Genomic DNA, 17,028 nt, shown 5'->3' with positions numbered 1-17,028 from the left:
GTGTGATACGTCAGCAGGGAGGAGGCACACTGAGGAGCTGCCAATCAGTCTAGGTGGGCATACCTAGAGTTTGAGTTCAAGTTTTACCCACTCTTCACCCATCCAGCCTGATTGATAGCTGCGGCTTATACTGAGCAGTGTGGTATATCAGCAGGGAGGAGGCACACTGAGGAGCTGCCAATCAGTCTAGGTGGGCGGACATTGACTTTAAACTTCTAAAAAAGATTATACAGTCATTCAGTAATGAATTTTTTAAGTGAATACAGCAGCCTCATCAGGTCTGATAGTTATTAAAGCGGATTTGTCACCAGATTTGATCTAACTATTAGCTATTAAAAGTTTAAAAGTGCAGAAATCCGGGTCATCCAAAAGAGTTCACTTACTTTTTCTTGCAACTATATTTACCGTCCTAGAAACAGACAGAATATAAAGAATCTGTTTCTTTTCCCGAGATGGATATATCTATTCACTATAAATCTTCTGCCATGAAGGGGACGGTATCTGCCAATAAAATATGCAGAGCAGCCTCTTCCATCACAAGGTAGAACACATTCTGTACCGGAGCTATTTTAATCCGCGACATCGAGGGAATCTTCACAAGGATTTTCAGCTTGAAACAAATATTAATAGCAGCAGACTGAGAGAGAAGCCGCTGTCTCTGAGGCTCCACGACAAACTCAAAGGGGAAGAATTAAAGAATTAGGATGTGGAGCTCTTATTAAAGGGCCACTGCGCTTCCTACAGAAATTTAATTGAAATTAGATTGGAAGCGCTTTTAGCAAATGAAGCTGTTTTCTGCCTATAAAAATGGAAGAGGACAACGGGGAGGTACCCAAAAAACAGGGGCGTTACTATAGGGGGTGCAGAAGTTGCAGTTGAACCTGGCACTGGATCCTAGTCAGGGCGAAAAGGTGATAGTTGGGGGCCCTGATGGGAGATTTTGCATTGGGGCCACGGGCTTCAAGTAATGCCTCTGCCAAAAACCATGATTCTGTCTTACTCTTTGCAATTTCTCAAAGTTATAGTTTAATCGCAGTGTTACCATTTCTCGGTTTCGACACCCAGAACTTTCCAGACTTTTATATGAGTGAATTACCATATGTTACCATATACTGTATGTTCCTCCAGGGTAGATCCCGTACCCCATGATGCCCCAAAACCACCCGGCTACACCAGATTTGTCTGCATTTCCGATACCCATTCAAGGACTGATCTCATCCAAATGCCATATGGAGATGTCCTAATCCACGCCGGAGATTTTACAGAGCTCGGGCTACCGAGTGAAGTGAAGAAGTTTAATGATTGGCTTGGTAAGTAACAAGGAACCATAGAGGGTTGTAAACTGAGCTCTCTATCATAGCAGTCAGGATTATTGTATGGTTACTGGATTTCTGGGATGTGTATACGAGATGTAATGTCAAGTGTAGCCTGAGGAACCACAACATCCAAGACCACATCCAAGTGCGATAGTAAAGATGCTATCTTAAAAGATCAGGTGTCCACATAGAAGAAGAGTCAGATTGTCACATTTTGGATGATTTATGTGACCATGTCAAGTACTGGATGAGATGTTCCTTTGCATCCTAAAGATTATAGGAGGGATGGATGATATAGCACTTGAGTTGGGTGGATGTATAAAGGTGGAGCCATGCGCTAGTACAAGAACTGACCACCTTCCATACAAACTACTTGGACAGCTTCTACTAGACTTTCGGGATTTACTAAGTTTTAACCTCAGGTCTTAAACCTTACGTTATTTGACTGGTTGACCAAAACCTTGATCTACCCAGATAGACCGTCCCATAACCAGTTGCAACTGTGTTTGACAAAGCCCAGTCACATTCAGGTTTACAAGTGTGTTATGCTCCATTGTGATCCATATTATGGGGGCACTCTAGTCTATGTGCAAATACAGTGGCACATGGCACCTCGAGTGTCTGTAGCTTCATCATTTAGACCTGTAGCCCCCTGTGTGCTTCTCTACAGGGTCTGTGCACACACTATTGCCATGTGCATGAGCCATTAGTGTAGAAAGAAAAGTGACCTTTCGATAACGTTGCTCGTGCAATGTCGCCTTATTAAGTCCAGTTTGACATGCCTACCAGGGGTGTAACTATAGCGTGTGCAAGGATTGCAGTCATACCCCAGTGCTTGAACCTAAGGAAGCCTTAAAAGTTATTTTGGCCCCTAGGAGAAAACGAATACTGACCCGTGATAGTTGGGTGCCATGTTGAATATTTTGCATTACGGCTCATGAGCTTCACGTTACGTCACTGATGTCTACCCTAAATCTTGTGGGGATTACCAGTGCAACCTTCTTCATAGGGACCATCCCTCAGCAAATGCCTCATATAAAACCCAGCTCCTTTCCTATTAAGTCCTACTTAAGACAAACTTAAGTCCATTTTCAATAATATACACATACAGATGTTTTAGACCTTAAGTGCAGGATGGCCCTGACCATCACAACATTTCTCAGTGGTGCTTACTGACAGGTATGGCCTCTATGTTTACCTTAAGTGCAGGATTGCCCTGACCATCACAACATATCTCAGTGGTGCTTACTGACAGGTATGGCCTCTATGTTTACCTTAAGTGCAGGATTGCCCTGACCATCACAACATATCTCAGTGGTGATTAGTGACAGGTATGGCCTCTATGTTCACCTTAAGTGCAGGATGGCCCTGACCATCACAACATATCTCAGTGGTGCTTACTGACAGGTATGTCCTCTATGTGTACCTTAAGTGCAGGATGGCCCTGACCATCACAACATATCTCAGTGGTGCTTACTGACAGGTATGGCATCTATGTTTACCTTAAGTGTAGGATGGTCCTGACCGTCACAACACACCTCAGTGGTGCTTACTGACAGGCATGGCCTCCATGTTTACTTGTGCACATGGCCCATTCTAATAAAAGAAAGATGCTGATCTGATCACCGATCATCTTTATCATATCAACCCACCATTTTTGGAAATGAATGTAAGGGAAATGTGGTACTAGGCCCATTACCACTAATGAGGACCCTCTAACTAGACCCCTCCATAACTCACCCCTTCATATTCAGTGACCCGATACTTCTTTTATTTGACATGCTGAGATAATTTTACTATTTTCCAGTGTATAACGATGAGTCCTGTAATCTTACCATCAGTATATAGCTATTTTTATACATCGGCCCTCGGTATCTAATGCTGTATAATGTGTTCTCTCTTAGGAAGCCTCCCGTATGAGTATAAAGTAGTAATTGCCGGCAATCACGAGTTGACATTTGACCACGAGTTCATGGCAGACTTAATCAAACAAGATTTCTATTATTTTCCCTCCGTGTCAAAACTGAAGCCAGAGAATTATGAAAATGTTCAGTCTCTGCTCACAAACTGCATCTATCTCCAAGACTCTGAAGTGACCGTGCGAGGTTTCCGGATATACGGCTCCCCGTGGTAAGAACAACTTATTAAAACCGGCAAAAGCTGATGTATTACAAACTGAGGTTTTCCGTAAGGGAAGAATTCAGCAAACGAGGAGCAGGGGAAGAGGCGCTGATGTTTAACACATTTTGGCATCTTAATGTACGGCATCGTAAAAATGCTACATTCACGCGAGGCTGGTGCAACCATGGCCATGGGATGTATATAACCAGTAATAGGAGAATATCCCATCTCTCATCATGTAGTGGAAGTGGAAGGGAGATAAAACCTGGAGCCATTTAACAAAGGGGTTTAATAAAGGTGTTCTCAATTTTTCTTTGAATATTCTTTTTTTTTTACCAATGTGGCGCCCCTGAGGATTCAGTCGCCACAGGGGTACTGCACCTCAGATGAGGTGTGGTATCTCCTCTTCCAGGTAAGGATGGAGCATCTCACAGGACCCTACTTCACCACTCAACACTACACCACTCCTGTCCTGTAGGGGGCCTAAATGCACCAGGGTGCTGCCCCGGCCCGGGATAGAGGAGATGGGGGGAACGATGTAGTGGGTGAGGATGGAGGACACACTTACAGGAAGCACTTATAGATTGATATATAATCTACGGCCATCTTAAGTTCAAGGTCTTTGATTGTGGTCTTCTGTCAGGGTCCAGCAAGAGTCTGTAGCTGGCTGAAGATACACGGTCCTCGTACTCTGGCCTTGAGACGAGGAGCGGGTCAGAGTTAACCACTGTCTCTGACTCGCCCCCTGGGCCGTGGGGCACTCGGATCCGGGCAATAGGGAGCGATGGGAGTAGTAGTGGCAACCCGGTTCCGTGGCTCAGGGTGGTCAGGCCAGTGGTAGTCAGTTATATTGATTATGTCCGACTACGCCACCCGTGGATTGCGGTTATTAGGAACCGCCGCTGCATGCAGACCACTGGGGCTGATGAGGTGTGCAGCTATGGTCGTGTGACTCCCCACGGGAAGAGTGCGGCCCCAGGGCAGTATAGTGGATGGTGGGAGTGATGGTAGTGAGAGTCCCAGTGATGATAGTGCTGGAGGAGCAAGGAGCACACAGACAACAGGTTGCAGTCCAGGGTCTTTACTAAACAGGTAAACTGACCCACAAACAGTCCCAGCTAGGAGGGGACCTGGATGTCTGAGAGCAACGGGGAAATTGGCCCTGGTCAGGGTGAGGGTGTAGGCCTACCGTGCTTTCTGCGCTCCTTCTGACTATCTCCTCCTGATAGGATAACAGCCCACGTTTCCGAGCTTCCGTGCTTTCTCGCCTGTATGGCCTGCGACGTGGGTTCCTTTCTGCTCCCAGCCTTGTACGGCTTTACTGGTCCCTTCGGTTGTGGCAGGGCCTCCAGGCTTCTTAGGCCAAGGAATGTACAGTCCCTTGCGGGCTGGTTCTCTGCTGGGGGATGTGGAATCCTTCCAGCCTCAGACACCAAAGTCTGGTAAAGTTAAGTCTTTTCTCTGCCAAGACAGGCTCACTGCGCCTCTTGTCTCTGGCTTGTGGCTCTCTTCCTGCCACACTTCCTCTTAGGTTACAATCAACTGTCTGTCCCTGCTCCACTCTGGGACACGTCTCAAAGCTGAGACAGGCAATCCAGTTCTCTCTAACCCTGTCCCCAGTACCAGCTTTTATAGGGGCAGCCTGCTCCCCCTACTGGCCTGAGACAGGAAGCATTGCATGCTAATGTTCCCCTAACCAGAGAACCTCCCCCTTGCTCTCAGACACAGCTTTAATTACACTTGTGGCATCCAGGTAGGGTGACACATTCCCCCCTAGTGAAATTTAGTACTCCGGGACTAAACAATAAACAAAGACAATATGCACAACAATAACACATTAATAGACAGACGACGCACAAATTGAGTTCTTTAGGTCACAGTGTGGCCTGTGACCGGGTGTCCATATCACCAAAACAACGGGAGCCTTAACCAGGTGGGGGTCTGTCCTACCCCAAGTCCTTTACAGTCTTAGTTCATTCCTGGGTTAAGCTCCGAATGCAGTCCATGCAAGGTCCCGGTTATAAAAAGTCCATAACCTGTGAGTCCTTACGGTTGCTGCAAGAGACTGAAACACAGAATTACCGAACATGCATGTAACTTGGCAAACGATTCAACATTTGGCAACAGGGTTATTTACAATTTAGTACACTCTATATTCTCCAGCGAGTGGGTATCTGTCCCTTTGTGCTCCTGGTTGACCTCCTTAACCCACTGTCTGGTGGTGGACCAACCTGGCTTTCCCCACTAGCGTTAGGGGTACAGCTACCAGCTGGGTGTACAGGTAAGGCAGGCAGCTGTCTGCGGGTTCTTTGGCTTACCGCAGGCATGGCAGGCTCACTGTCAGCAGAGGGTTGACTCTCCTGGGCTGCTGGTACAGGCTCTTCTGCCTCTGGAACCGCTTGCTCCTCTTCACCTTCCGGCTCTGGTGTTGGTTGTTGCTGTGCCGGTTGCAGGAAATGCAGGACAGGTACCATTATGGCATCATTTATGCGAGTCCAGGACTGAGGGAACTCTCCGAGAACAGTGCTGATCATTTCTTCCTTGTCCTCTGCGGGTTCAAGGTCACTCTGATCCTCTTCTGCACTACGGAGTTGCTCGGGGCACCTTTTGAGGTGGTCTCTGGAGACGACACTAGTGGTTTCTCCTCCGTCCTTGGTGATTACGCACACCTTTGGGTTGTCGTGGTCAGACTGCAGTACGGTGTAGGGTTCCCTTTCCCACTGGTCGTCCAACTTATGTAGCCTTCTTTTTCGCTTTAGGACTTGCTCACCAGGTTCTAGGGGACCAGCAGGGGCGTGTTGATTGAAGAGTCTTTCTTGCTTCTCTCTCACCTGGGCCAGGCTCTTCTCCACACTCTCCTGTACCTTCTTGTACTGCAGTTGCCTTTCCGTATCCCAGTCCGCATCCGGGGAGGTGTCCTCAGGTATTAGGACTCCCATCTCCAGGTCTACGGGCAGCTTACCTGGTCTAGCTCGCATCAGGTAAGCCGGGGTGCAGTTTGTAGCGTTCACCGGGATATTGTTGTACATGTCTACCAGGTCCGGCAATTTTTCTGGCCACAGACTGCGTTCCTCCAGGGGCAACGTCTTCAGGAGATCAATGACTATATTGTTCATCTTCTCACACATCCCGTTGGTTTGGGGGTGGTAAGGCGTTGTACGAATCTTCTTACAGCCATAGAGGTTGCAGAACTCCTGGAAGATTTCAGCCTCGAACGCTGGACCCTGGTCTGTCAGGACCTGTTCCGGATACCCGTGTGGACGGCAGAAGTATTGCTGGAAGGCACGGGCCGCTGTTTGGGCTGTCAAGTCCTTTACCGGGACCACCACTAGAAAACGGGAATAGTGGTCCACGATTGTCAGGGCATAGATGTATCCGGACCGGCTTGGAGCCAATTTGACGTGGTCCAGAGCTACCAGCTCAAGAGGCTGCGTGGTGACGATGGGCCTCAAGGGTGTCTTCTGGCTGGTGCGGTCCTTCCTCCTCAGGTGACAAGGGCCACAGTCTCTGCACCATTTTTCCACAGCTCCTCTCATGCCGACCCAAAAGAACCTTCCTCTTAGTAGGAACTCCAGTTTCTTCCAACCGAAGTGTCCCGCTCTGTCATGGTAAGCCCCCAGGACCATAGCTGCATCTCGCCTTGGGACCACGACTTGCCAGGTCAGCTCGTGCGTCCGGTGGTTAACAATCCTTCTGCACAACTTGCCTTCGTAGAGGAACAGCTTGCTCTTCTCTTTCCATAGCTGCTTGGCTTCCTCTGGGGCATCTGGATCTAGGCGGGCGTCTTCCCGGGTCAGCAGATCTTTCACCAGGCGGACTGCAGGGTCACTATCTTGGGTCTCGGCCCAGCTGTGGTGAGGTAGGGGATTCATCATCACAGTTGTTAGATCCTCCTCCTTCACGCGGTGAGAGTGTTGAGCGGCTCCATACCGGTGAAACGCGGGGAGTTCTACCTCCTCCAGCTCTTCTGGGTCTTCGTCACCTTCAGGTAAGTGAGGCATCCTTGATAGGGCGTCCGCGTTGGCGTTGGTTTTGCCTGCCCGGTACTTGATCACGAAGTCATAGTTGGAGAGACGGGCCATCCACCGCTGTTCCAGGGCACCCAGTCTTGCATTGTCCAGGTGTGTCAACGGGTTGTTGTCCGTGTACACGGTGAACTTTGCGGAGGCCAGGTAATGCTTGAAGCGTTCCGTCACGGCCCACACCACCGCCAAGAATTCTAGCTTGAAGGAGCTGTAATTCTCCGGGTTCTTTTCGGTGGGCCTCAGCTTCCGGCTGGCGTATGCAATCACCCGTTCTCTGCCCTGTTGGTTTTGGGACAGTACGGCTCCCAGTCCCACATTACTGGCATCTGTGTGGAGAATGAAAGGCTGGCCGTAATCAGGGTAGGCCAGGATCTCATCCCCAGTGAGGGCCAACTTTAGCTGGCGGAAGGACTCCTCTTCCGGTTTATCCCACTTGAAGGGTGGCTTTTGACTTCTGGACTTGGACTGTCCGATCAGGAGGTCCTGCATAGGAGCTGCCATCTTAGTGAACCCGGGGATGAACCTTCGGTAGTAGCCTACCAACCCGAGAAACTGTCTCACCTCTTTGATGTTCGAGGGGCTTGGCCAGCTCTTGATTGCCGTGACCTTGTCAGGGTCGGGGGCCACTCCTTCCGCGCTTACCACGTGCCCTAGGTACTGGACCTTTGGTTTCAGCAGGTGACACTTCGATGGCTTCACCTTCAGGCCGTAGCCTGCCAGGGCTTCGAACACCTCGGCCAGGTGCTTCAGATGATCCTCGTATGTCTTCGAATAGACGATCACGTCGTCCAGGTAAAGGAGGACCGTCTCGAAGTTTCGGTGCCCTAGACAGCATTCCATCAGCCGCTGGAAGGTCCCTGGTGCGTTGCAGAGCCCGAAAGGCATACAGTTGAATTCGCTCAGTCCCATCGGGGTGGTGAAGGCGGTCTTCTCCTTGTCAGCCTCTGCCACAGGAACCTGCCAGTACCCGCTAGTAAGGTCCAAAGTAGAAAAGAAGTTAGCAGATTTTAGTGCGGCTAAAGACTCTTCTATTCTAGGCAGCGGATATGCGTCTTTGTGGGTGATACGGTTGATTTGTCTATAGTCCACGCACATTCTCATGGTGCCGTCTTTCTTTTTGACCAGAACCAAGGGGGCTGCCCAGGGGCTACAGCTGTCTCTAATGACCCCAGCTTCTTTCATCTCCCTTAGCATACCCTTGGCGTTCTGATAATGTGCAGGGGGTACAGGTCTGTGCCTCTCTTTTATTGGTGGGTGGCTCCCTGTGGGGATGTGGTGTTCTATCCCTTTTACTCTGCCGAAGTCTAGCGGGTGCTTACTAAAGACTCTCTCGTACTCCTGTACCACCCGGTAGACTCCTTGTTTTTGGTGCAGGGGAGTGGAGTCAGCACCCACGTGGAGTTTCTGGCACCAGTCCTCCTTGTGTTTCTGGGAGCCATTACCCTCCGCCTGTGGAGATGGAGGCAAGGGTTCCACGGCCCTGATAGCTTGGTGTTCGACGACAAACAGTTTGGCGAGTGTAGCGTACCTGGGTAAGTGTACTTCCCTCTCCCCAATGTTGAGGATGCGGACGGGCACCCTCCCATGACGGACATCAACCACCCCCCGGGCTGTCAAAATGGTGGGCCTGCTGTCTGAGTACACGGGTTCTACCATGGCTTGGTAGTCTCTACCTCTCAACCCGATTGCAGTCCGACACCAGATCATCATTTCACTTTTGGGAGGCATGGAAATGGGGAATGGATCACTGAGTCTTACGCTACCGATCTCACCACCAGACAGTTCTACCTGCTGCCGTCTCATCAGGGCTTTTATCTCCTTGTTGAGGACTCTCTGTTGGCTGGAACTAGCATTCACCGCCACCTGTTGTAGAATTACAATTACTTCTGAAAGACAATTTTCAATTATGTTAGTACCCACAGTTATTTTAGGGTGACTTTCATGACGGTCAATGTCCACAATAATCACTCCCTGTGCCGGCAGTTCAACTTTACCAATTTTAATGGTCATCTCCTTGAACCCCATCTGCGGCACGGGTAAGCCATTACTGGCGATGATGCTCAAGTTACTGTCTGGATACCGTGTGATATCAGCATCAGTCCAATACTGCTTAAAAAGTACATAAGGGATTGTGGTTACTTGCGACCCAGTATCCAGCAAGGCGCTCATGGGGATACCGTCCAGCACCACGGGTAAAACCGGGCACCCCCCAACGTACTTATTACGCCAATTGTAAGGGCCTGGTGATCTTATGCCTGGGGGTCGGCCCTCTGCCCCAGGTTGGACCCGTTTAAATTACAGTACCTGGAGATGTGTCCGGGCTGGTTGCATCGACGGCAAATGGGCTGTCCATCCTCTGCGTAGCGGTCTGTGGGCCTCCCTCGGAACGACGGGATCCTCCTCTGTCGACGCCACGTGACATCCTCCGGACTTGAAGCCATCTCGATGGGTCTTGACGGGTCCACTTGCAACGCCTGGACGGTCCTGGTCAACGCCGCGACGCTCCTGGTCAGCTCCTGGACTTGGTGGTGCAGGCCTTTCGACGGGGCTTGGTTCAGGGCCTGTGCATCAGCCTCCACGGAGTCCATAGAGGAGGGCGCCGCCTCCTGGTGGTAAGTGATAGCAGGGCGCCGGGGGTTTATAGCGCCACTGGTTGCAGATTCACGGAGCACCCTTATGGCCCTGTCCTTAAATTGGGCAAAGGTCAGGTCGGGGTTCTGGAAGAACATGAGGCGTAGCTGGGCCCTGTGGGCGCTGGACAGCAGACCCTCTATGAATTGTTCTGTTAGCAGTTTATCGGTTTCCTGCACATTGCCAGGGTCAGTTTGTTGAATAGCCCTCAAGGCTTCCTGTAAATTTAAGGCATAGTCTCTGATGCTGTCCTGTGCCCGCTGCTTACATCCATAGAACCTCATTTTAATCTCAGCGGAGGTACGTGTATCAAAGGTACCCCGCAGCCGGGCCAGAATACCCTTCACAGTCCCTTTCTCCTCAATGGGCCGTGATTTTACCTCCCTTTGGGCTGCGCCAGTTAACTGCCCTGTTAATATGCTGACCTTCTGTTCCTCTGTCAGGGTGTAAACGTGGAACAAACTGTATAGCCTTTCCTTGAAGTCAGTTAGGGCATGGGGCTCCCCTGAGTATTTGGGCAGCCAGGCCGCTCCAGGGATGTAAGGCAGGGAAAAGGGCATCACCGCTGCTGCAGCTGCGTTGGTGGTAGTGGGCGCCTCTGTGTCCGACATCTTCCTCCCCCCCTAGTGAAGTGTGGCCTACCTTCCGATGATCCTCTTCTGTAGGCCGCGGCTCCGCTTCTGCTCTGGACGAGGACCTGGCGTCGCACTCCGATGACGTCAGCGTCGCTCTCTCTCCCTTCCAGGACCTTGCGCAGCGTCGGTGCGTGGGGCGGAGCTTCGGATCTCGCGCGGTTTTGACGTCCACGCCCCTCTTCTTCCCGCGCGGCGTCCTGAAGATGGCGTCCGATGGCGGGAAGACGGCAGAAGACGGCGGGAAACGGTCCAAGATGGCGTCTGATGGCGGGAATCGGCTCCGGACGGCGGGAAACGACTCCGGACGGCGGGAAACTTCTCCACAGGTAAGTTTACAACAGTCTTTTTCAGGCACGCAGTACCCGGTGGTTGCGGGCACGAAATCCTGCCGACTACGCCAAAGCTGACTCGCCCCCTGGGCCGTGGGGCACTCGGATCCGGGCAATAGGGAGCGATGGGAGTAGTAGTGGCAACCCGGTTCCGTGGCTCAGGGTGGTCAGGCCAGTGGTAGTCCGTTATATTGATTATGTCCGACTACGCCACCCGTGGATTGCGGTTATTAGGAACCGCTGCTGCATGCAGACCGCTGGGGCTGATGAGGTGTGCAGCTATGTTCGTGTGACTCCCCACGGGAAGAGTGCGGCCCCAGGGCAGTATAGTGGATGGTGGGAGTGATGGTAGTGAGAGTCCCAGTGATGATAGTGCTGGAGGAGCAAGGAGCACACAGACAACAGGTTGCAGTCCAGGGTCTTTACTAAACAGGTAAACTGACCCACAAACAGTCCCAGCTAGGAGGGGACCTGGATGTCTGAGAGCAACGGGAAAATTGGCCCTGGTCAGGGTGAGGGTGTAGGCCTACCGTGCTTTCTGCGCTCCTTCTGACTATCTCCTCCTGATAGGATAACAGCCCACGTTTCCGAGCTTCCGTGCTTTCTCGCCTGTATGGCCTGCGACGTGGGTTCCTTTCTGCTCCCAGCCTTGTACGGCTTTACTGGTCCCTTCGGTTGTGACAGGGCCTCCAGGCTTCTTAGGCCAAGGAATGTACAGTCCCTTGCGGGCTGGTTCTCTGCTGGGGGATGTGGAATCCTTCCAGCCTCAGACACCAAAGTCTGGTAAAGTTAAGTCTTTTCTCTGCCAAGACAGGCTCACTGCGCCTCTTGTCTCTGGCTTGTGGCTCTCTTCCTGCCACACTTCCTCTTAGGTTACAATGCAACTTTCTGTCCCTGCTCCACTCTGAGACACGTCTCAAAGCTGAGACAGGCAATCCAGTTCTCCCTAACCCTGCCCCCAGTTCCAGCTTTTATAGGGGCAGCCTGCTCCCCCTACTGGCCTGAGACAGGAGGCATTGCATGCTAATGTTCCCCTAACCAGAGAACCTCCCCCTTGCTCTCAGACACAGCTTTAATTACACTTGTGGCATCCAGGTAGGGTGACACATCTCTACTCGGTCAGGGTCCTGTCCTAAGAGGGCCTTGGAGGGGAGCAGAGGAGATAGGTGTGACGCCTCAAGTCCTCGAAAGAGTCCTTTTAGTTTTGAGTTTACCCTAGGTGTCTGGCCCTGTGATGGAGAGGTGGGATGCAGCCGTGGCCCGGGCCTGACCCGTGCTCAGGGCCGTCACATGAAAAGGAAGATGTTGCGGGCTCGTCCGGGTTGAGTGGCTTATTTAACGACTACGCCACCTGTGGTGCCTGGTGAAGGGCCACCAGCGCCGCTACAGTCCGCCGAGGCCTGGTGTCGTGGCGGGCAAAGTTCTCACTGCTCCCCACAGGTGGAGCAAGGCCTCAGGGCAGGCAGACAGGATGGAGGGGGGAGTAGTAGTGCGGGGAGTACGGGCACCGCGTCGCATGGTATGGCGCATAATGAACAGTCCGGAGGCCATAGGGGTGAACTTCCAACTAACTTGTTGGTCCTCCACCCTCACCCACTAACTGGTTCCTACCACTTTGTGTTCCCCAGTCTCCCTGTAACCAGGGGAGAAGCACCTAGTACATACTAGCTCCCTCTGGTGGAGAAGTGTGGTGTTGGATGCAAGAGGTTGGGTCACGACTATCACACTGGCCTTACCTCGGAGGAAGAACACCACACTCCATTAAAGAAGTGCAGCATCCCTGTGGCGGTCGAACCCTCAGGGGCGCCACATTCCCCCCTGGTAAAACACAGCACGTCCGCGGGCTGCAAAAGAAGTAACACCCAAGAAATTTTCTTTTTATAATAACAAAACTATCTTCCCTTTATGGGAGGCACATTTCTTAAACGTTGCATAACAAGGTATATAGTATAAAAGTATCTACTATATAATTGTCTTATCCCGTCTGTCTGTCTGTCTGTCCTGAAAATCCTGCATCGCTCATTGGTCCGGCAGCGGCCAATCAGCGCCGCGGGATTTCTGAAAAAAGATGGCGGCCGTTAGCGGCTCATCTGTGGGACGGAGCTCAGCGGCGATGCAGCCGGGAGATGAGCGTCGCGAGGCGCTCATCTCCCGGCCGGTAACAGCAGAAGGACCTCGACCGCCGGACCCATCTGCGGGACGGAGATGCAGCCGGGAGATGACCGGCGCGACGCGCTCATCTCCCGGCCGGTAGCAGCGGAAGGACCGCCGGTGTCGCTGACCTCCATGCGGAAGGGAGGACCGGGGAGCGGCGCTGCGGGTCGGGATACTTCTGCTGCGAGCGCCCGCTCATGTCCCGGGTTCTCGCTGCGGAAGTAGCCGCACAGGCAGCGGCGCTCCCCGATCCTCACCAAGACGATTCGATGATTGGTCGCAGTCTTCGGACCCGACCAATCACTGATCTTACCGCAAAAGTTAAACACTACTGTGCTGATTGGTCGCGGACGCTGCCCGCGACCAATCACCGATTTGGGCACCAAATTTAAATATCGGCCGCGACCAATCACCGATCTTGGCTCCACATTTAAACACCGCTGTACTGATTGGTCGCGGACGCTATTTAAATGTGGCGCCAAAATCGTGATTGCTCGTGCCCGGCGTCGGCGACCAATCAGCACAGCGGTGTTTAAATGTGGAGCCAAGATCGGTGATTGGTCACGGCCGATATTTAAATTTGGTGCCCAAATCGGTGATTGGTCACGGGCAGCGCCAGCGACCAATCAGCGATTTTTAACACAAATGTCCGGACCTTTGTAACACCATGCGGATACTGTGGGGACATCAGCGGCTAGGGTATCAAGGGAGGACCGGGGAGCGGCGCTGCGGGTCGGGATACTTCTGCTGCGAACAGTCGCTCATCTCCCGGCTTCTCGCAGCGGAAGTAGCCGCACAGGCAGCGGCGCTCCCCGGTCCTCACCAATACGATTCGCTGATTGGTCGAGCTCTCCGCACACGACCAATCAGTGATCTTGGCGCTAAAGTTAAACACCGCTCTGCTGATTGGTCGCGGCCGCTGCCTGCGACCAATCACCGATTTGGGCGCCACATTTAAACACTGCTGTGCTGATTGGTCGCGGACGCCAGACGCGTCAAATCAGCGAGATTGGCGCCAAATTTAAACAACGCTCTGCTGATTGGTCGCGGACTCCAGCCGCGACCAATCAGCGAGATTGGCGCCAAATTTAAACAACGCTCTGCTGATTGGTCGAGGCCGCCGGCCGCGATCAATCAGCGATTTTGGCACCAAATTTAAACCCCGCTCTGCTAATTGGTCGCGGATGCCGGCCGCGACTAATCAGCAGTATTGGCGCCAAATTTAAACACCGCTCTGCTGATTAGTCGCGGTCGCCGTCCGCGACCAATCAGCAATATTGGCGCAAAATTTAAACCCCGTTCTGCTGATTGGTCGCGGTTGCCGGCAGCGACTAGTCAGCATTGTTGGCGCCAAATTGCCGGCCGCGACTAATCAGCATTATTGCCGCCAAATTTAAACACCGCTCTGCTGATTAGTCGCGGCCGTGACCAATCAGCATTATTGGCGCCAAATTTAAACACCACTTTGCTGATTGGTCACATTCGCTGGCCGCGACCAATCAGCATTATTGGCGCAAAATTTAAACCCTGCTCTGCTGATAAGTCGCGACCGCCGGCCGTGACCAATCAGCGATAAAGTCGCCAAATTTCAACACCGCTTTGCTGATTGGTCGCGGTTGCCGTCCGCGACCAATCAGCGATTTTGGCGCCAAATTTAAACACCGCTCTGCTGATTGCGCCCGGTCGGCTGCATACATATTCTAGAACACCCGATGCGTTAGAATCGGGCCACCATCTAGTATAAGTATAAAATTATAAAAGTGCTAGCATTTTTCCAGAGACATTTTGGCAAACAGACAGGTAAAAGTGCAAATACGCAGAGTCAGTTCAGAAGTGCGAGGGACCTGTCCTAAACCCCCAACGTGGGCCCTGGGGTGGCTGCAGGGCATGAAGATCCCGAGTTGGACCTCCCGGAGAGCCACCCTGACAGGTTTTTCTTCTGAGGTCTTGAGGTAGAAATATCCGCGGTTTTTATATAAAACCAATATGGAGCACCTAAAGAGATGCAAACTATGTACAATTTAAAGAGTCTGTCTGCTGCCAGTCCGCAGGGACACATGTCTCTAGAAACCGGGTAGGAATCAAACAATAATAGAAGAAAGTCAACACACACTAAAACTTGTAAACAAATTGCAACAGCCGGGGGCTGCTTTAAACTTCAGGCTCTCTTCTCGGAAAGGGCTTATTCCTCCCGATGGAGGCTAGCCGGTCCCCTGAGGCTGAGCGCGGGGTGGCGTCGCTTTGTGTACGTCCAGGGCGTACCACCCACGCTCCCCCTGGTGGCGAGAGAAAGTCACCGTGTCGCCCGGGGAGAGGTTCCGACCAGGGTGTCCCTTCCTTAAATGCGGCTCGACGTCCCGCCGGCTGACGAAGACATCGTCCTGGAACTGGGGACACCGGATGAATCCCCACCCCGCCTCATGGTGAAAACGGACGACTTGGCCTTCATATCGGGGACTGGGACGGGTGGCCTCCTCCTGACGCTCCCGAGTTTTAGCAGCTTTAGCCGCACCTCGAGGCGCTCGCAGCGCTGCTCCCGCTGACGCTGCTCCCGTGCGAGCTGAAAGATTTGATCGCTGCACCACTGGCTCCTCCTCCGCGCTTCAGCCCGGGTCTCCCGGGGGAAGCCCATCAGGTCGCCCCCCTGGTTTTCCCAGGCCCACTCCTCAGCCTCGGGCCAGGTTACTGCTGGTGCGGGTAGCAGGGTAAGAACGGGTTGCTGCGAGTCCTCTGTAGGCGCGGACCAGTCCGGGTTGGAGCCGGTAGTTTCCTCCGCAGCTTCAGGCGCCTCCGATTCAGGGTGTGGGCGGCATCGTAGGTCCCCACTCATGGCTGCCGATTGCAGCTCTGGAGCCAGCGCTTGCTCCCAGGTGACTGTGTGGCGAATTGGGTACTCCATCATGAGGTCCAGGATAGTCACGGTAGGCTCTGCAGCCGGGGCAGGGGTTGCACACTCACCCGCCGCTGGGCCGCCCTCGACCTCTGTCACCGAGTCAACTTGTCCTGGGACTTCTACTCCTTGGCGGCGGTCCCGGATACGCAGCAGCATCTCTTCCCGCCACGCAGCCGTCGCCGCCTCCTGGGCCTCTTTCTGCCTTTTTAAGAGTTCCGGAGCTTCCTGCTGGAGAAATGCGATATCTCCTGAGGTCAACACGCTGCCGCCTTGCTCTCTGCAGGGTGAAGGGCCTGAACCGGGTTCAGTAGATGCGTGGTCTTGCTCCCCAGAGGCGTCCATGTCTGCCTCTGTTGACTGCCAAGCTCCGACTGCAATGGCCGCACCTTGTTGCTTTTCTTCTTCCTCCTCTTTCGGGGAGGTTCCTGGGCGGAATGCTAACAGGCCCGCCTTCGTTCAGCCCATCCAGTTTGACGTGCATTACCCCGCGGACAGTCTCTGATGGAAGGGGCAGTCCACATTTTTGGCGCCAAGCGGGAGCCCAGCCCACGATGGGAGGCGTTCAAAGACAGTCGTTTTACAGCATTATGGCGCCTGTTCTTCTTGGGCGGGCGCCATTTTAAATGTAAAACAACAGTTCAAGGTGTAAGGCACACAGTACCCGGTAGCAATGGGCACTTCTTCCTTTGCTGTGGGCACGCGATCCTGCCGACTACGCCAGGTTGTGACGCCTCAAGTCCTCAAAAGAGCCCTTTTAGTTTTGAGTTTACCCTGGGTGTTGGGGGACTCAGTGTCGGGCCCTGTGATGGAGAGGTGGGATGCAGCCGTGGCCCGGGCCCGACCCGTGCTCAGGGCCGTCACATGAAAAGGAAGATGTTGCGGGCTCATCTGGGTTGAGTGGCTTATTTAACGACTATGCCACCT

The 17,028-nt window shown here is 52.7% G+C and overlaps 1 protein-coding gene across 1 annotated transcript in view; it reads left to right on the top strand.

Annotated features, from left to right (window-relative positions):
- MPPED1 (metallophosphoesterase domain containing 1) overlaps positions 1 to 17,028 on the top strand; it is a 131,864-nt gene that overhangs the window by 99,440 nt on the left and 15,396 nt on the right. Inside the window, exons 3-4 of the mRNA XM_073650013.1 lie at positions 1,129 to 1,310; positions 3,221 to 3,446. Coding sequence (XP_073506114.1) covers positions 1,129 to 1,310; positions 3,221 to 3,446 — 408 coding nt within the window. The remainder of the gene's footprint in view (positions 1 to 1,128; positions 1,311 to 3,220; positions 3,447 to 17,028) is intronic.

Source organism: Phyllobates terribilis, unplaced genomic scaffold, assembly GCF_046119375.1.
Source record: "Phyllobates terribilis strain yellow unplaced genomic scaffold, ASM4611937v1 Scaffold_10__3_contigs__length_209671492, whole genome shotgun sequence".
Lineage (NCBI taxonomy): Eukaryota > Metazoa > Chordata > Amphibia > Anura > Dendrobatidae > Phyllobates > Phyllobates terribilis.
This window is presented reverse-complemented; position numbering and strand designations above follow the sequence as displayed.